The sequence below is a fragment of the Cetorhinus maximus genome, chromosome 4 (assembly GCF_964194155.1).
Source record: "Cetorhinus maximus chromosome 4, sCetMax3.hap1.1, whole genome shotgun sequence".
Lineage (NCBI taxonomy): Eukaryota > Metazoa > Chordata > Chondrichthyes > Lamniformes > Cetorhinidae > Cetorhinus > Cetorhinus maximus.
Window position 1 is genome coordinate 128,571,425 of NC_135882.1, and position 20,387 is coordinate 128,591,811.

The window sequence follows — 20,387 nt, forward strand, 5'->3', positions numbered from 1 at the left end:
CAGATTCTTGGGCTCTCGGGGAATCAAGAGATATGGGGAGTGGATGGGAGACTGAAGTTGAGGCAGGTGGTTATCCATGATTGTGTTGAATGGTGGGGCAGGCTTGAGGGGCTGTGTGATCTACTCATGTTTCTTATGTTCTTAATCAGCACAGGCAATTCAGTCCCTTGAGCCTGCTCTGATATTCAGTAAGATTATGGTTGAACTGATTGTAATTCAAACGGCCCACCTTTGTTCCATAACCCTTTCAATACCCTTGCCTAAAAGCATCTGTCAATCCTAGATTTGAATTTTCAATTGACCACTGGCCTCAACAGATGGAGAGTTCCAAATTTCCACAACCCTTTGTTTGAAGGAATGCTTTCTGACATTACCCTTGAATGGCCTTGCTCGAATTTTAAGGTTATGCCCTTTGATCTGAACTCTGCACAAGAGGAAATAGTTTCTCTTTCTATGTATCCATCAATCATAAACACCTCAATTAGATTATCCCTTAACCTTCTATATTCAAGAGAATACAACGACTTGCATTTATATAGTGTCTTTAATGTGATAAAGCGTTCACAGGAGCATTCGCAAACTAGTTAGGTAAGATCACATAACTAAAATCTTGGTCTAAAAGCTAGGTTTGAGGAGCATTTTAAAGGGAGGAGGAGAGGACTCGTGAGGGAACTCCAGAGCTTGGGGTCATGGCAGCAGAAGGCATGGATGCCACTGGTGTAGCAATTAAAATTGGGGATGTACAGTTGATCAGAATTTGAGGGTTTGAGAATTTGAGGTTTATACAGCCCTAATCTGTGCAACCTATCCTTGTAATTTAACCTTGTTAGCCTAGGTATTGTTCTGGAAAATCTGCCCTGCACCTTCTCCAAGGCCAATATATCCTTCCTAAGTAAGTTGCGGAACTAAAAACTGAAAGCCGTACTTGAAATGGGGACAGTTCCTAAATCGACAGTGGCCATGATCATTCAAAATACCGTATCATCCAAGCAGCCTGGGTGCTCGGCTGCACAGTTTTCAGGAGTATGCATGCAGGGAACAAATGGTTTTGCGACGAACAAGTTCTCTTTAAGGCGCACACATGCATGACTGCGCAGTGCTCAGCCAACAGAGGTTAGAGTAATGCTTCCATTATTTTCCAATGTGACCCCATTTTAACATTTGCGACATTTTAACAGTTGTGACCCAGTTGCCAACAAAAAAGCAGCATAGTAACTTTCAGGACAAAGTTATTAAAATTTGCACATTCTTGATCAACATATAATACATCATATGAATATGAGAATCTATATTTTAATCTACTTTGTTAAAATATTATCACGTATGTATGTATTTAGGTTAAAGTCACACTCTCTGTATTCCTGGAACACAGAAGACTTAATGAAGGCCCTTTTTTGTTTCTTGGCCCAGGATTGCTAGCATGCTCTGTACTGCACTTTTGGATGACCACAATCTTTATAGGGAACAGTGTGCAGCAGGACGCGTGCATGGCTGCCATCTTTATAGGGGGCAATGGGCAGCATGGTGGTTGCTTCCAATAAAGATGGCAGTTGTGCAAATGTCCTGCTGCACATCGCATGACAGCCATCTTTATATGGGACGATGTACAACTGGGTATTTACACAACTGCTATATTTTTAGGAGGCAACCGCCCTGCTGCATCTTTCCTCCTATAAAGACAACAGCCACATATGTGCCCCACTGTGCATTGCCCTCTATAAAGATGGAGGCCATTAACCCAGGCCTGTCACTGGGAGAAAACACACAGCTGCCACCTTGCTTTGTACAAACGTAGGACCAGTGGCTTATTATTTGGGGTCTGCAGCCTATACAACATGCTTATGAAGCCTTCCCATGCACCTCCAAATCAAGTGCTGTCCCCTGCCTTGCCTTGGAGAGAGAGAGAAAGGGGAGCAGGGCAAGGGAAGGGTGGGAAGCTGCCTGGGCTCGGTGTTGGTTTGGGGCACAGTGTCAGGGAAGGAGCTCATGAACTGTTTGTGACCCCATTGGGGGTCCTGACCCACAGTTTGGGAAGAGCTGCAGATCAAGTCTGCATGGAAATAGGCCATTTGACTGTTGAGGCTATGCCAGTGTTTATGCTCCACATGAGCCTGCACCCATTTTATTTACTTAATCTCGCCCTAACCCTAATCTTTCCCCCTCATATTTATCTAACTTCCCCTTAGTTGCATCTATGTGATTACATCAACCATTCTATGGTAAATAGTTGTTTGGTAGTACAGAACATGAGTATTGCTGAAAGAAGGGACATATCTAAGCTTTTCATCCTGCCCTCATCAGGGCACTTCGCAAGAATACCAATATAAGGGGGAGGCAATGATTTTGTATGTGAAGACAGTTCTGATTGGTTGGCAAGTGGCGCTGCCATGGAGAATGCACCACTTATGGTGACTGACAGTTAACTGCCAAGGATAAAAAAAAGAGACGTTATCTAAACGGTGAGAGATTGTAGAGCTGAGATGAAGAGGGACCTGGGTGACTTAGTGCATGAATCGCAAAAGGCTAGTTTTCAGGTACAGCAAGTGATTAGGAAAGCTAATAGAATGTTATAATTTGTGAGGGGAATTGAATACAAAAGTAGTGAGGTTATGCTTCAGTTATACAGAGCACCGGTGAGACCACATCTGGAGTACTATTGTACAGCATTGGTCACCTTATTTAAGGAAGGATGTAAATGAGTTGGAAACATTTCAGAGAAGGTTTACCAGACTAATACCTTGAATGACAAAACAAAAACAAAAATACCTGGAAAAACTCAGCAGGCCTGACAGCATCTGCGGAGAGGAACACAGTTAATGTTTTGAGTCTGTATGACTCTTCAACAGAACTAAGGAAAAATAGAAAAGAGGTGAAATATAAGCTGGTTTAAGGGGGGCGGGGTGGGACAGGTAGAGCTGGATAGAGGGCCAGTGATAGGTGGAGATAACCAAAAGATGTAGTTTTAGTAAACACCTTGTCAAACACCAGGAGAGAAATGGAAAGCAATGAAGGTGAACAAGGCAAAAGAGAGAGATGGAAATCCTGTCGGAGAGAAGAGCAATACTGCTTCAAGGTAGGCATTCCTTGAAGAGAAGTGGCACTCAATTAAACACTAAGATAAAAGCAAAAAACTGCGGATGCTGGAAATCCAAAACACAGGATTTCCGTCTCTCTCGTTTGCCTTGTTCACCTTCATTGCTTTCCATTTCTCTCCTGGTGTTTGACAAGGTGTTTACTAAACCTACATCTTTTGGTTATCTCCATGTATCACTGGCCCTCTATCCAGCTCTACCTGTCCCACCTCCCCTTAAACCAGCTTATATTTCACCTCTCTTCTATTTTTCCTTAGTTCTGTTGAAGAGTCATACGGACTCGAAACGTTAACTGTGTTCCTCTCCGCAGATGCTGTCAGACCTGCTGAGTTTTTCCAGGTATTTTTGTTTTTATTTTGGATTTCCAGCATCTGCAGTTATTTGCTTTTATCTTAGCTAATACCTTGAATGGGTTGGTTGGCTTAAGAGGAAAGGTTGGACAGGCTAGGCTTGTATCCGCTGGAGTTTAAAAGAGTAAGAGGCGACTTGATTGAAACATGAGAGGACATGACAGGGTGGACTTGGCGAGGATGTCCCCTATTGTGGGAGAATCTACAACAAGGGGTCACTGTTTAAAAATAAATGGTCGCCCATTTAAAATGAGGATGGGGTGAATTTTTTTCTGAGGGTTTTGAGTCTCTTCCTGAAAAGGCAGTGGAAGCAGAGTCTGAATATTTTTAAGGCAGAAGTGGGTAGATTCTTGATATGTAAGGGGGTGATAGGTTATCTGGGGTAGGTGAGATGCAGATTTGAGCTTAATAAGATGATGGCTGTTCTGATAGTGTGGCGGAGCAGGCTAGAGAGGCCGAATGGCCTACTCCTTGTTTGTATGCATAGTTTGAAACTTAAACCAGGCAGCTTGACCCTGATTGGTCAAGACATTCCCCTGAGGAATGAGTCAGTGAATGGCTGTCACTTATTTTGTTTAGCTGAAACAGGCGCAATGTGTGTAATAATATATGTAGCTTCCAATACATGTAAATGCGCCACATTGCGAACCCGACTGACAATCTTAAATTAGTTGTCAGTGTAATTCTTAGCATATTGAGGATTATTTAGCAAATGTCCAACTGTGGAATTACAGCTAATGTTGGACACTGTTTTGAGTTTTGCAAGCATGGGATGATTGGGTATGGTCTGTACGCTGGCTGTTGCAAACAGTGGCTGGGGCATGCTGTTTGATGCGATCCGCCAGTCTTTGGGTCATACGACCTACATACCTAGCATCACACTGGCACTGAAATTCATATACCACATTTCTCATTTGTGTGATAGGCAGAATGTCTTTTTGGCTTGATGGCAGCATTTTTAAAAATTCATTGATTCACAGGATGTGGGCTTCGCTGGCTGGGCCAGCATTTATTGCCCAACTCTAGTTGCCCTTGAAAAGGTGGTGTTGAGCTGCCTTCTTGAACTGCTGCAGCCCATGTGGTGTTGCTACACCCACAGTGCTGTTAGGAAGGGAGTTCCAGGATTTTGACCTCGTGACCCAGTGAAGGAACAGCGATATATTTCCAAGTCAGAATGGTGAGTGACTTCCAGGTGGTGGTGTTCCCATCTGTCTGCTGCGCTTGTCCTCCTAGATGCTAGTGGTCGTGGGTTTGGAAGGTGTTGTCTAAGGAGCCTTGGTGAATTCCTGCAGTGTATCTTGTTGATGGTACACACTGCTGCTACTGTGCATCGGTGGTGGAGAGAGTGAATGTTTGTGGATGTGCTGCCAATCAAACGGGCTGCTTTTTCCTGGATGGTGTCAAGCTTCTTCAGTGTTGTGGGAGCTGCGCTCATCTAGGCAGTGGGAGGTATTCCATCACACTCCTGACTTGTGCCTTGTAGATGGTGGACAGGCTTTGGGGAGTCAGGAAGTGAAGTTATTCATCGCAGGATTCCTAGTCTCTGACTTGCTCTTGTAGCCACAGTATTTATATGGCTAGTCTAATTCAGTTTCTGGTCAATGGTAACCCCCCCCAAGGATGTTGATAGTGGGGTATTCAGTGATGATAATGCCATTGAACGTCAAGAGGCGACACTTAGATTCTCTTTTGTGAGAGATGATCATTGCCTGGCACTTGTGTGCCATGAATGTTACTTGCCACTTGTCAGCCCAAGCCTGGATATTGTCCAGGTCTTGCTGCATTTGGACATGGGCTGCTTCAGTATCTGAGGAGTCGCGAATGGTGCTGAACATTGTGCAATCATCAGTGAACATCCCCACTTCTGACCTTATGATGGAAGGAAGGTCATTGATGAAGCAGCTAAAGATGGTTGGGCCAAGGATACTACCCAGAGGCACTCCTGCAGTGATGTCCTGAAGCTGAGATGATTGACCCCCAACAACCACAACCATCTTCCTTTGTGCTAGGTATGATTCCAATCAGTGGAGAGTTTTCCCCCTGATTCCCATTGATTCCAGTTTTGCTAGGGCTCCTTGATGCCACACTTGGTCAAATGCGGTATTGATGTTAAGGGCAGTCGCACTCACCTTACTCTCATCCTTGAAATTTAATTAGTGCTGGTGATCCTTCTGTGCTGGTTTGTCCTAATGACTCTGGTTCTAAGATCATTGTATATTTTTATTTTATTAAGCTTTAATGTAGTTTGAGCAATTCCCACTTCAGTGCCCAACGAGTGGCTTGGTAGCATCACTACTGACTGAGCTGGCCGAGTACTGAAGGGGACATCCGCCAGACTGGGCCTGCGGCAGGTGGAATGGGGACGAACGAGGGAAAAGCCTTCTACAGTTTTCCTCACCAAGCTACCTGTTGTCGACGCATCTGTCAATTGGAGTGACCATTGCACAGTCCTTGTGAAGACCAAGTCCAGTCGTCATACTGAACATACTCTCCACCATATTGTGTGGCACTATCATCTATCTAGATGAGATAGATTTAGAACAGATCTAGTAGCTCAAAACTGGACATCCATGAGGTGCTATGGGCCATCAGCAGGAGCAGAATTGCATTCAATCACAATCTGTAACTTCCATGGCCTGGCATATCCCTTACTCTCCCATTACCATCAAGCCAACCTTGGTTCCATGAAAAGTGCAGGAGGGCATGTCAGGAGCAGCACCAGGCATACCTAAAAATGAGATGTCAACCTCATGAAGCTGCAGTACAGGATTACTTTCATGCCTAACAGTGGAAGCAACATATGAGACACAGAGCTAAACAATCCCACAACCAACAGATCAGAGCTTTGCAGCCCTGTCCCATCCAGTCATGAATGGTGGTGAACAATTAAACTACTAATAGGAGGAGGAGACTCCACAAATATCCCTATCCTCAATGATGATGGAGCCCAGCATATCAGTGTAGTTAGTTTCAGCCAGAAGTTCCGAGTGGATGATCCATCTCAGCCTCTCCTGAGGTCCTCAGGAGATGCCAATCTTCAACTAATTCTATTCACTCCATGTGACATCAAGAAATGGCTGAAGGCACTGGATGTTAGTGAAGTTAAAACTGGAACACAGCAGCTTGCTTTGCTGGAGAGAGTTTATTAACTTAGTTCACAGTCAACACTATCCAACACATAAGTGTCCCAGCTATCCCCATTTATAGGTGTAGAAATACCCATTACCTGTTTAACAATGTAACTAATAAGACATTGACACTGGATATTGTAAAGACTATGGGCTCTGACAATATCCTAGCATAGTACTAAAGACCTGTGCTCCAGAACCAGCCGCACCCCTAGCTAAGCTGTTCCTGTACAACTACAATGCTGGCATCTACCTGACAATGTGGAAAAATGCCCAGTTATGTTCTGTCAAAAAAAAAGCAACACACATTCCATCTATCCAATTACTGTCCCATCAACCTCTATTATCAGCAAAGTGATGGAAGGTGTCATCAACAGTGCTATCGAGTGGCACTGATATAACAGTGACTGCCCTTGACATCGAGGCAACATTTGACCAAGTATGGTATCAAGGAGCCCTGGCAAAATTGAAGTCCATGGGAATCATGGGGAAACCTCTCCACTGGTTGGAGTCTTAACTAGCACAAAGGAAGGTAGTTGCGGTCGTTGAAGGCCAATTGCCTCAGTTCCAAGACATCACTGCAGAAGTTCTTCAGGGCAGTGCCCAAGGCCCTATCACAAGAGCTTCATCAATGACCTTCCCTCCATCACAAGGTCAGAAGTGGGGATGTTTGCTCATGCTGCAAATGGTACTGAACATTGTGCGACCATCTCGGACACTGAAGCAGTCCGCGTCCATATGCAGCAAGACCTGGACAACATTCGGGCTTGGGCTGGTAAGGGCCAATTAATATCTGCGCCACAAGTGCCTAGCAAGGTCCATTTCCAATAAGAGAGAATCTAACCATTGCCGCTTGACGTTCGATGGCATTACCATCACTGAACCCCCCACTATCAACATCCTGGGGGTTACCATTGACCAGAAACTGAATTAGACCAACCATATAAATGCTGTGGCTACAAGAGCAGGTCAGAGGATCAGAATTCTGATATGAGTAACTCACCTCCTAACTCCTGGAAGCCTGTCCACCATCTACAAGGCAAAAGTCAGAAGTGTAACGGAATACTCTCCACTTGCCTGGATGAGTGCAGCTCCAACTGCACTCAAAAAGCTTGACACCACCCAGGGCAGAACAGCCCGCTTGATTGGCACCCCATCCACCATCTTTAACATTGACTGACCCACCACCAGGACATAGTGGCACTGTGTACTGTATACAAGCTGCACTGCAGCAACTTGCTAAGGCTTCTTTGACAGTAACTCCCAATCCCGTGACCATTACCACTTAGGGCCAAGGGCAGCAGACGCATGGGAACACCACTACCTGTTAGTTTCCCTCCAAAACACTCACTGCTCTGACTTGAAACTATATTGCCGTTCCTTCACTGTCACAGGATTAAAATCCTGGAGCTCCCTTCCCAGCAGCACTGCAGGTGTACCTGCACCACATGGACTGCAGTGGTTCAAGAAGGTGACTCCCCCACCACCTTCTCAAGGGCAATTAGGGTTGGGCAACAAACGCTGGTCTTGTTAGATACCAATGTCCCATGAAAGAATAAAAAAAACTAGTAATTTGTAGTATTTAGAGTACATACTGTGCCTTCTGAGGCAAAATATACATTTGTCCTATGCTATTATAGTACTGGTACAGTGTCTCAAAACCGGCAATCTCTGGATCAGGCAATGCCGGATTACAAATCTTGCTGGATTTCAGTTCGTGTGGTTTAGGTCAAGCTGGGTTGGGTGGGGTCAGGTGTTGCTCGGAGCGTGGGAACAGGCTGCTGCATAAGCGACGAAGGGGATAACTGGTCAGGCACCAAACAGTGCCAATACAGCACCTAGACGAGTTGTCCAGGTAAGAGTTTAAAAAATTTTTACTCAGTTAAAATTGATGCATGACACGTTGTAAAAAAAATATCCGGTTTTCAGGCAACTCTGGTTTTTGGGTAGCTGGATTTGAGACACTGCTGTATTAACAATGTTATTAGATGGATTTTTGTTACATAATGAATTAGTACCAGTAGAAGTTTAAAAAGTCAGCGGTCGATTTTATTTTAATCCACTAGCATTAACGAACCTCTCGACTCCATTAAGCTGCAGCTTCCACCTTGGGATGAGGCAGGAGCCTTTTGTATACTGCTCAACCTGGAGTGTAGCTTCCTCCCCCATACCAGCTGTTACCAAAACCATTTTCTTCTACATCTGCAACATTGCCTCATCCGTCTCCACTTCTACCATTTTACCTATTACTATCAAGCCCTGCTTCTTATCTTGATGTGAATCATGAATTTTTGTAATCTTGTATCGAATCTGGGCATCGTTGACAAAGCCAGCATTTGCTTCCAATCCCTAATTGTCATCGAGAAGGTGGTGGCGAGCCACAGCCTTGAACTGCTGCAATCCATTCGACTTTTTCTGTAGAAGTTTGGTACAACTGAATGGCTTGCTCGGCCATTTCAGAAAGCAGTTAAGAGTCAACTACATTAAGTCAATTAATTGAATTTAAATTCCACCAGCTGCTGTGGTGGGATTTGAACCAGTGTCCCCAGAGCATTTGTCTGGGTCACTAGTTCAGTGCCATTCTTACTACTCATTGTATACATCTCCCCTTTGTCTAAATTTTTCCTATGCAGCCTCCCTGCTGAAATGCTCCGTGACCATCGATGCACCCAAAACACCATACTTCTGGCCACACGTACATAAGGTCCTGATTTAAGGGTATTAAAAACATCTATTTATACCACATAACCAAGGCTCTCAGTTTACTAAAAATCCTTCTTTAGATTCTGGAAACTAAGTGTCACCTTTCTTAAGTAGCACTAATACCCATGCTCAAACCTAGGGAATTGCAAACATGCATTTTCTGTTTTTCAGTATTGTTTGGAACTTTGGACAGTGCAATTCTTGGAGATCCGATAATATTTTTTTGAGAGTTTCATGAGTTAATGTCTGATTAGTTGCACCCAGTACTGTCGTGGTACTGTCACTAACTGCACAGATTGATTCTGCCCGCTTTGAAAATCTCACCAAATTTTCCTGCATTGGCCTCTAGTGGGCCTGCTAAGAACAGTGTCAGATAATGAACATAAACTGGGGAGAGAAGTATATGGAGATTATTATAGCATTTCTCTCTGAAGACTGGGTAGCAATGCATTAGTATGGTAAAAGTGATATGATTTTTATTTTATGGAATCTTGATACCTAATCCACTCTCTAAATTTGTGTTCCATGTTTCTGTGTAGCTTTAATAGTTTTACAGTGGTAAACTTGGAATAAAAAGACAAACTGTAAATGGTAGAAATCTGACATCAAACCTGCAAGTATACTGCAATTCAGATCTGAAAAGAGAAAAATAATCCAGGCTAACTTTTCAGTCACTTTCCCTGGATCGTTTTTTGTCATTGCCTCTTGACAATGCCTGCACTCAATATTAAACTGTCTTTTTTTTCAGCTTCTTTATTTTATCTCCATTTTTGGCTTCTTAGGCCTTGTCAGTAGACTAATATAAGTACAGAATAGGAGCAGTGCTAGAGTGTAGACATAACAATTTAAAAAAGCTTAACATATCTACAAAGATTCCTGTAGCAGTTGCTTACTGTGGCACGTGGGAAAAAAATAGATGATAGAAGAAACTCTTGTGTGAATTCATTAGTTTTTACAGTGATTAAAATGCATTTGTCTCAGCAGCCTGCTTCCAAATTATGCTTGAATTCATAATTTGATTTGTTTTCCAGTGCTGTTCTACAATATTTCTCAGACTGCATATTGAAAGGAGTTTAATCACAGCAGTTATTGTTGGTATGGTATAAGTCTACAGTGTGCAATTTAGAACTGTTTACAGGTACAGATTAGGGTAATTTTTATCATTTCCAGGATTCATTCTCAGCAGGTTTAATAGAGCAAGCCACTCAGTTGTGTCAAGCTGCTCTTGCAGCTGTTCAAGAATAAAGCTTGCGCTCACCTTCTCAGACAACTGGGAAAGGGCAATAAATACTGGCGATGCCCACATCTCAGGAAGTATATTTTCTTAATTAATTGTAGTAGATGTTAAATCCCCACTACCCTCAAGCTATCTGGAATTTTCTGTTTGACCCAGTAACTGGAACTAGAAGCAGTGGCTAGCAGAATGTGTTTAAGCTGGAGGCCAGAAACTTGACTGCCAGCAACTCTGTGCATCAGGGCTTGGTCAGTTGAACTGCCAATCAAGCCTGCTACTGCTCGCCTGACTGTGGCTATACCCTAGCAGCTACCTCACGCTGGGCTTAAATGACCCCCATTAAAGCAACATGTACTAAACAAATTCTGCTGACCTTATATGCTAATAGCCATAGATAATAAAGATAACACCATCCATGGTTTGAACTGCTTAGTTTCAGCAATTGTTTACCTGTGAAGTGGGAACTGGGTTATCTTTTGAATCTACTGCAAGGACATGAATGATTCTGTTAACTCTTTTAATAGGTTTATGCCATTAACTGAAAACGCTGCATCCGTGACTGCTGACTGTTGGTATGTTTCAAAAAGAAACACCTAATTCTGCTGCGAGAAGAAAGTAAAATTCTTGTTAATATTCGACAAAGTTCCTTACAATCATTCCCATCTTTGTTTAAATTCATTTACGGGCTGTGGGTGTCGCTAGCTAGGCCAGCAATTATTGCCCATCCCCAATTGCCCTTGAAAAGGCAGTGATGGGCTGCCTTCTTGAGCTCCTACTGTCCCTGTAATGTAGGTACACCCACAGTGCTGTTAGGGAGGGAAGATTTTGACCCAGTGACAGTGAAGGAACGGAGATATATTTCTAAGTCAGGATGTTGAGTGACTTGGAGGGTACCTTTGGGTGGTGGTGTTCCCATGTATCTGCTGCCTTTGTCCTTCTCGATGGTAGCAGCCGTGGGTTTGGAAGGTTCTGCCTCAGGAGCCTTGGTGAATTTCTGCAGTGCATCTTGTAGATGGTACACACTGCTGCCACTGTTCATCAGTGGTGGAGGGAGTGAATGCTTGTGGAAAGGATGCCAATCAAGTGGACTGCATTGTCCCAGATAGTGTCAAGCTTGTTGAGTGTTGTTGGAGCTGCACTCATCCAGGCAAGTGGGGAGTATTCCATCACATTCCTGACTTGTGCCTTGTAGATGGTGGACAGGCTTTGGGGAGTCAGGAGGTGAGTTACTTGCCACAGGATTCCTAGCCTCTGACCTGCTCTTGTAGCCAGTGAATTTATGTGGCTAGTCCAGTTCAGTTTCCGGTCAGTTTCCAGGATGTTGATAGTGGGGGATTTAGTGACGGAAATGCCATTGAACATCAAGGGGCAATGGTTAGATTCTCTTTTGTTGGAGATGATCATTGCCTGCGATTTGGAAACAGGCTGCTACTTGCCACTTGTGAGCCCAAGCCTGGATATTGTCCAGATCTTGCTGCATTTGGACATAGACTGCTTCAGTATCTGATGAGTTGTGAATAGTTCTGAACATTGTGCAATCATCAGCGAACATCCCTGCTTCTGACCTTAGGATGAAAGGAAGGTCATTGATGACGCAGCTGAAGATAGTTGGACTGAGGACACTACCCTGAGGAACTCCTGCATTGATGTCCTCAAACTGAGATTATTGACCTCCGACAGCCACAACCATCTTCCTTTGTGCTAGGGTTGACTCCAACCAGTGGAGAGTTTTCCCCCTGATTCCCATTGACTCCAGTTTTGCTGGGGCTCCTTGATGCCACACTTGGTCAAGTGCTACCTTGATGTCAAAGACAGTCACTCTCTCCTCACCTTGGGAGTTCAGCTCTTTTGTCCATGTTTGAACCAAGGTTGTAGTAGCACTGAATGACCGCACCAGAGAGAAACAATGAATGTTTCAGGTTGATGACCTTTCATTAGAAGTGAATTTGTGAAGGTTTCTGTTGTCGTAATGAACCAGAGGAGAGATGAGGTAATTCATGTAATGAGTTATCATCTGAAATGCACCTCCCTGAAAGGGAGAATGGGAACAGATTGATTAGTAACTTTGAAAAAAAATTAGAATAATGCTTGATGGGGCAAAAAAATTCTAGAGCTCTAGGGAAAGAGAGGGTAGTGGGGAGTTTAGTGGAATTAACTGGCTAGCTTTTTCAAGGAGTTGACACGTATCTAATGCACTGAATTGCTTCTTTCTGAGCTTTCTTATTTTATGATTTGAGTACATGCAAATGATGGTAAATTTGTTTAGGCTGATTTGTGCTGGAAGGCAACTCACTGGCGAAGAGTCAATTGGAATTTTCCAGTTCTGTTTCACTAACTAACAAACTAAATCTCTGCACTTTTCAACTGCTTTCTTCCATTAAGATATTCCTTAAAACCTACCTCTTTGACGCAATGCTTGAACATCTTTCCTTATAGCATTTTGTGCATCAATATCTAGTTATGCTTTAAAATACTCCTCTGAGCATGCCTTGAGATGGTTTATTATATTAAAGGCACTGGATAAATATAAGTTATAACTAGAACGCGCAGGTTAAAATTTTGAGCAGAGGTATGAAGGAATTTTGTTTTTTAATGGAAATTTTAGAAGTCCATGATTCATAATAGTGAGAAAAGTAAGAACATAGGAATTTGTATTTAATAGCATCTACCAGGATTAAGTAAGTAATTCTATCAAATGTTACCAAATCCAAGTGTAAAGTTAAGTGAGGAAACCTGAAACTGTCAAACCTGATCACGACTGAGTACCAAAGGCTTATTTTGTGTAAGGGACACTTCTGCAATCATAACTCATTGTGGCACCATGAATGGTAAACTATATTTGGATATATCCAGTAGCTGAAACCATGGTGCAAAAGGAGAACATTTGGTCCATCATGCACATGCCAACTTGCTAAAAGAGCTATCTACTTAGTTCCTCTCCTCAACCCATCAATTTTTCCCCAACCATTTGTCTACTTCCTTTTAAAAGCGGTTAAGGATTGTGCTTCTGTCATTGTTACTGTTTATATATTTTCATCCCCTAACAATCCATTAGGATTTAATGCACTTGCCATCCTTTCCTTATGTACTGCCCAGATGCACTCCACTAACACTCTTCTTACAAACGCATCAATGATTTTCATTCCTTGTGCTGTAACTGCCTTGCCTTGTTATGTCCCTCTGCCTTGCAAAAAAGTACATACTTAGGTTATATAGTGCCCAGGTAATATAGATTGCAATTTTTTAATGGTTTTATTCACTGTAAGATCAATTATATTCGATAAAATGCTGTTTTTTTTTACCTCCAAGCCAAATGTTAGCTTGATGTAAAACTACCATGTAATTTGTGTCTTTCTCCCTTACAGAAAACAAGATGGTGGACCGTTTAGCAAATAGTGAGGCAAATGCTCGACGCATTGGCATGGTTGAGAGTTGTTTTGGAGCAGCTGGCCAACCTCTGACTATTCCTGGTCGAGTACTCATAGGTGAGGGAGTTCTGACAAAGCTCTGTCGAAAGAAGCCGAAAGCCAGGCAGTTTTTCTTGTTCAACGACATCCTCGTTTATGGTAATATTGTGATCCAAAAAAAAAAGTACAACAAGCAGCATATAATTCCATTGGAGAACGTTACAATTGATTCTATTGAAGATGATGGTGAGTTGCGTAATGGCTGGCTTATTAAGACTCCGACCAAATCCTTTGCTGTTTATGCTGCTACTGCCACTGAGAAATCTGAGTGGATGAATCATATTAACAAGTGTGTCACTGATTTGTTGTCAAAAAGTGGCAAAGTACCCAGTAATGAGCATGCTGCCGTTTGGGTGCCTGATTCAGAAGCGAATATATGCATGCGTTGTCAGAAAGTCAAATTCACACCAGTCAGCCGTCGACATCACTGCCGTAAATGTGGATTTGTTGTATGCGGGCCTTGTTCAGACAAACGGTTCCTTCTTCCCAGCCAATCCTCCAAACCAGTACGTGTGTGCTCCTTCTGCTATGATCTGCTCTCTACTGGCCAGCTGACTGCAACTCTGCCAAATCGCTCTGAGTTTTACCGTGGCTCTCTCCAGTCCCCTAGAAATTTATCTGATGAAGATGACGATGATGACAGCAGTGATTAAAAAATGAGATGTCAGCTTCGATATTTAAATAATTGGAGTAAAACTTCAAATGAACAGCTTTTGAGGTGTATTAACTTCAGACAAACTTCCTCCTGTGACAATTAGCCATAAACTATACCTGCAAACCTTAATACAAAACTTGTGCCTAAATGTTGGATATACTAATGGTTTCTACTCTATACCTTCTGCTGGAATACAATGCTTACTGAAAAATATCATTCTTGGCCGTTTGCAACCATGATCATTTTTAGTTACTTGATTTACTTCCTGGCTGCACAAAAAATAAATAAATCTATTGCTCTCCGCCTACATTATTTTGTATGATTTCCCAAATATTTAAAATCAAAAATCTCCTTTAATTGAAAAGTGCTCAAAATTTTAATATTATGAAAGGACTTTGGAAACTGCAATGTTGGTTTGAAGGGGAAACCTGAATACTCAGATTTAACCAGGTAAACACTTAGATACACTTGACTGTCAAATATCAATATTGGCCAGATTGAAAAAGAATGTTGAAGCTTTTTGTTTGACAGGACTAAAATGGTTTTGTTTTGCATCAGAACTAAGTGAATGAAAAGTCAAATTTAATATTGCACATCTAGATTGGGACCTTAATGAGGAAAATGATTTATGTTGAAAAATCACAGACTTTCCACAATCTGCTGTTTTCCCCAAATATCTTGTTTAATCTCAAACAGCGAAGCCACATTTCCACAGGTGGCCTGTTTAGTAATAAGTCTGAAGCCATTCTGTAAAATGGAGAATGACATAAAATCAAGATTGTTTTGGGGAATGCTGAATTTTTTTTCCAGATTAAACGTCACTTAACATATATTTGTAGAGAAATGTCCCTGATTGTGCAGCAATGTTTTTAATTAATGCTTTTCATGGATAGAATTTATTGAGTGCAATTCAAATGCCAGTTCACATCAACAAGGTCACCCCACCTCCCTGCTTCTCTTCTTCACCCCCCCCGCCCCACAACCACATCAACCTCCTCACCAAATTCTTACATCCTTGGGAGAGGAGCTGAGACTTGTTGGCTAGAGATTGACATCAGCTTTGCATTTATCAAAAGCAAATGCTGCAGATGCAGGAAATCTGAAGTAAAAACATAATGCTGGAAATACTCAGCATGTCAGGCAACATCTGTGGAGAGAAATAATTAACGTTCCAAGTTGACATTTCATCAGAAGTCTTTTGCTACTATGTTTAATTGTGTGTCTTGCCCTATTGCATGGCTCTCAACAGTGCTCATGCTCTGTTTATATTGTAATACTCAAGATAATTACATTTAAAATTAATCAGCATAATCCAAAGCAGTTTGGCTGTGATTTTCAAATTGCCAGAGCAAGCAAATATGAATTAATTTTACGCCATTGACTTCTACGGAATTAACACCATTACGTCATTATACTAACTGGCTGGAAAACAGCATTGGAGAAACTGTAGTATCATTGATTTCTCCTGTGGTCAAGAACAAACCATTTGTCAATATATGGCCAATACCGTCTTTGCTGCCAATTGGAAACTGAATTATAAGAAAGATTTGGAGTACTCTGATTTCCAATTACCAGCATGATGGCAGCAATCTTGAACAAGTGGGACCTATTCCAACCTTCATAGGTTGGAAGACATATATGTGAAACATTCATAGTAAAACCGAAACAAGACCAAATAACATGTTATGATTTTCTGTGACATAATTTGTCAAAACATGGCATTTTTAAAAAAAATGTAGCCCAAGTCTGTTTAGTTACTGAAATGCTTATTTAGTTGGATTAGACTAGTGGTTATTTTGAAAGCCCCAAGGGTTGTGCTTAAAACATTGAGCTAAAAGATCATGAACTGAAACCTGGCATTCAGGTATTAGTTTAATATTCCCTAAGCAATGAATAGACTTAATTAGCTGACAATGTTTAACCAATTCATGCATGTAAGCAATTTGACTGTGGAGAGAAAGAGGTAAACTGGAAATGTGTATTTCCTTAGACCAGGTAGTGCCTTGACATGCCAAGTGTTTCAAGGAAAACAAGCCCTTTGTACACTGTTATATAGGGAGTTTTATTACTAACTAGATATTGTGTAAATATTTGGTAACGAGCTTAATCCTGTACAAAACTGTCTTTCGCTTTCCCTTTTGTAAACCAGAATTAATTAGACTATTTTAAAAACCTAAATGAAACCTATTGAATGGTATCCTAACATTTGCAACACCAGTTGTGGAATAGGATGTAGGTTTGTGGTGAATATATTGAGATAGAAATACTCAACCTTTGCTAGCTTATGCATTTTTTAAAACATCTATGTGCAACATTAGTTTAATGATGTGAAACATTTATAATAGCAAACCACAACAGAGGTAGTGCTCCATTATTCGCCAAATGCCTATTTGGAGAGAACTAAAGCTGTCTTTAGATGCTATGTTTTGATGTCCAGTGCCCTTGGATGAACAGTCATTGTCATCTACTGTGGTACTGTGGTTCACTTTGTGGTAATAACAAAGATGTCACAAGTTGCATTAGATCTGTTCAGATCTTATCATCCTTACACCCACAGCTTTGACCAAACTCAGTTGCTGTTTCACATTTCTGGCTCACTGATAAACTGCTCTGTTTATACTGAAGCTCAGTATAAACTGGGTTGATGGGCAGTATTATGGATTTCAAGCTGCTATAAAAACCTGTATTTCAAACTGAGGTATTGAGAAGAAAAAAAACCCTAGGGTAACACTTGGCAAAATCCAAATTTTAAATGTGTGCAACATTTTTGCTGCAAGACGAACTCTCCTAAATTGGTGGTTCTTTTTCATAGGAGTGGCTTTAGTTCCTTTATTATACTCAAGGGATATTGCCTCAGATGTTTTTACTGGAGTGTTTTTTTTTCTGGTTGATTAGTAAATAGGCATTAGTATGAAATACATTTATAGTATTTAATACTTTTATTGCTTAAATGCTCTGTTTGACCTATTCTCACTTCCCTCTATTTAATCAGTAGTGGCGTAATGAAATGTTTTTTTAGAAGTAGCAGGAACTATAACTTTTTTCCTCCACTTTGACATCTACATGAATGCATATCCAGTGTTAATGAAAAGGATTGAGTTCCATTCGGCTGATTCCCCTAATTATCTTGCTGTATTTGAACGTCCAGGTGCCTCAAATCGTGCTAATGTGCTTGTGATTGGGTGAACTGTGACTAGACATCTGTGGGAATTTTAAAAAAAAAATATTGATCCATTGACCAAATCTAATAAAACCAACTGAGGTGAGCCCTCATCCCCATCTTACTAAATTGAGAAATGCACTTATGATAAAGGACTTTTTTTTAAGTTCATGTTCTGACTTCCTGCAACATTTTTTTTCTTCAGTTTCAACATTGCGAATCAACTAGATTTTTGATGGAGCTGTTGCACTTGAGTACTTCATGTACTGAATGTCATTCTGTGGCATGACTGCATGAGGTCACTGGGGCAGCTGACATTTTTAAAGATTGCACTGATTTAGCATCCTGAGAAACAATTTTTTTGGCTAAGTTTTCAGTTGATTATCAGCTGAATTTCGTGGAGTATCTGGAAAATATGTAGTACAATTTTCTGTGGCCTTTCTCATACATTCAGCTGTTGAAGTGGAGAGAAAAAAGCAAGTTTACACCTAAGATTAATTAACGTTCATTTTCTGTACACCACATCCTGTTGGTGAGCTATCCTAGAAAGCCATGTTACTTCCAGCTATATTAAGCAATTGCTAAAGTTTAATGGAATGAAATTGAGATGATTAAAACCGACGTTCGAAAATCTTATTTTCTTAAGTTGTCTTTCTCAGGAGAAATCAGTGTACAAAGGGTACATAAAGTTAGATTTACAAAATCAGCTTGGTTACTGTCCTGTCTTTTGGCTTGCATCTTACAGGTGTTCTGTAATAGAAAGAAATAACTTGTTTGTTTTACAGTTCTTTAGTCAAGCTGTACCATTTTTGTATAATGTACCTTTTCAAATTTGGCACTTTATTTTGATGACAATGTATGTCGCTTCATTAAGAATACTCCAAAAAATTATAAATGAGATATTAACCTCTTCATTTAATTTTCCCTTGCATATGTAGAAGCTTGCACTATACTGCGCTAAGTTTGAAGGTGTCAGTGAAACGTTTGAACTCTTCAAAACAATGAAATGTTAATGTATCTGCAGTTAATGATTATGGTGTTTTTGCAAGTTATTGCTTTTGAATTGTATATGTTGGTGTAGAATTCCTTCAGTTATTCATCTTCTAAAACTCAGATGTAGGTTTTTTTTGGTGTTGACTATTAATGTGTAAACTCTTCAATCTTTTTGAAAGGGCTCAGTACTTTGTAACAGATGTATTTTGTTATGCAAATATGTTGCATTGCTTGCCTAAAATACTTTTAGTGGATATCTGACACTAATAACAAGTTATAAAATGATGATTTAGGGCAGAATGTAATAAACTATAACTAAAATTGTCTTAAAAAAAAATAAACTGAGCTGTTTTGTTCAGATTTTGGTGCATATTTAATCTAAGATGTCAGCATTTCAAGGTATGCAGTTCCTGTGACTATTAAAGTTATTTCTTTGCAATCTGGCCATTTTCTATTCTGTAGGGAAAGTGGGTACCTGCATGAAATGTGCATAACTTGCCAGACCACATTTTTTGTAACTTTTTTGGGAGGCATGTGAAAAATGTCTGTTTTGATTTGTCTTCAAAAAACTTTATCCCATATTAAGGGATAATAAAATTGTCATCTAAATGCAAACTGATCACTATACTGTATTGCTTTAAAACAATGAAACAATTGTCATTCTATTTTGACCCTCAAGTGCAAAGCCATTTGGATTTCACCAGAACATGCCTTAATCTAATGGGTTTAATTTGCTCCGTTCAGTCATCACATCTGTGCTCTGTAGTGAAATAGTAAAGACTTGAAAGGCATGTAAATGCTGCCTGATCTGAGTATTACCAGCAATTTTTGTTATTTCAGATCTGTGACATTTGCATAGTGCCTTTAACAGAAAACTTCCGATGTACTTCATTGAGGAAAAAAAGCATTACACTGCTTAGAATTTTAGTTTTCTGAAACATTTTGAACTATTCCTAAAATTCTAAGCAGTGTAATGCTTTTCTTTCTCTATGAAGTACATCAGAAGTGTTCTGTTAAAGGCACTATGCAAATGTCACAGATCTGAAATAACAAAAATTGCTGGTAATACTCAGTAGATCAGGCAGCATTTACGGCATGAGTTTACTTGCCTTTTTAATGCTGACATTTTTAAGACCGATATGAAATCACTAAGTTGGTCCTGTTTACACTGACCACAAATTTGGAAAGGTAATATTGCATACCAAAATACATAATTGGCTTGGAAATAAGCCACAATCAGTGTAAATCAAGGCACAAAATTTCTCATGTAAGACAGAAGCTTACGATATCAATAGTACTGGTATTAAAATGTTCTTCCTTGGCTTCACAAATCTGATATTTAAGTACACGTTTTGCTTTGTGTATTCTCTTTGGAAAAATTAAAAAATGCAAAAACTTTGACTAAGCCTACAATAAAACTTTTAGGACATAATGAAATTGGTATGTTTTGGTGGCTTCAAACATATCTTCCATTTTTTGAGCTTCGCATAATACTTTTTGGATGTCAACTGCAAGCAGAAAAATCCGCAAGGAATAGGATTTAAAGTGCCAGTGCAAACATGGTAAACTGAAAAAACTTTTGGCAAGATCGATTTTGGATTTGCA

At 40.6% G+C, this 20,387-nt stretch overlaps 1 protein-coding gene across 4 annotated transcripts in view; it reads left to right on the forward strand.

The window, feature by feature from the left end:
- The window catches only part of plekhf2 (pleckstrin homology domain containing, family F (with FYVE domain) member 2), a 52,488-nt gene extending 32,305 nt beyond the window's left edge, over positions 1–20,183 (forward strand). For 2 of the 4 annotated variants that reach the window (XM_078540808.1, XM_078540811.1), the window contains exon 2: positions 13,873–20,183. In XM_078540808.1, coding sequence (XP_078396934.1) covers positions 13,881–14,627 — 747 coding nt within the window. In that variant the 5' untranslated portion in view covers positions 13,873–13,880 and the 3' untranslated portion in view covers positions 14,628–20,183. Of the gene's footprint in view, positions 1–9,203; positions 9,266–10,304; positions 10,369–13,872 lie in introns of all 4 variants that reach the window. The other 2 variants (XM_078540810.1, XM_078540807.1) reach the window with 2 other exon arrangements.
- Positions 20,184–20,387: the final 204 nt, after the last annotated feature.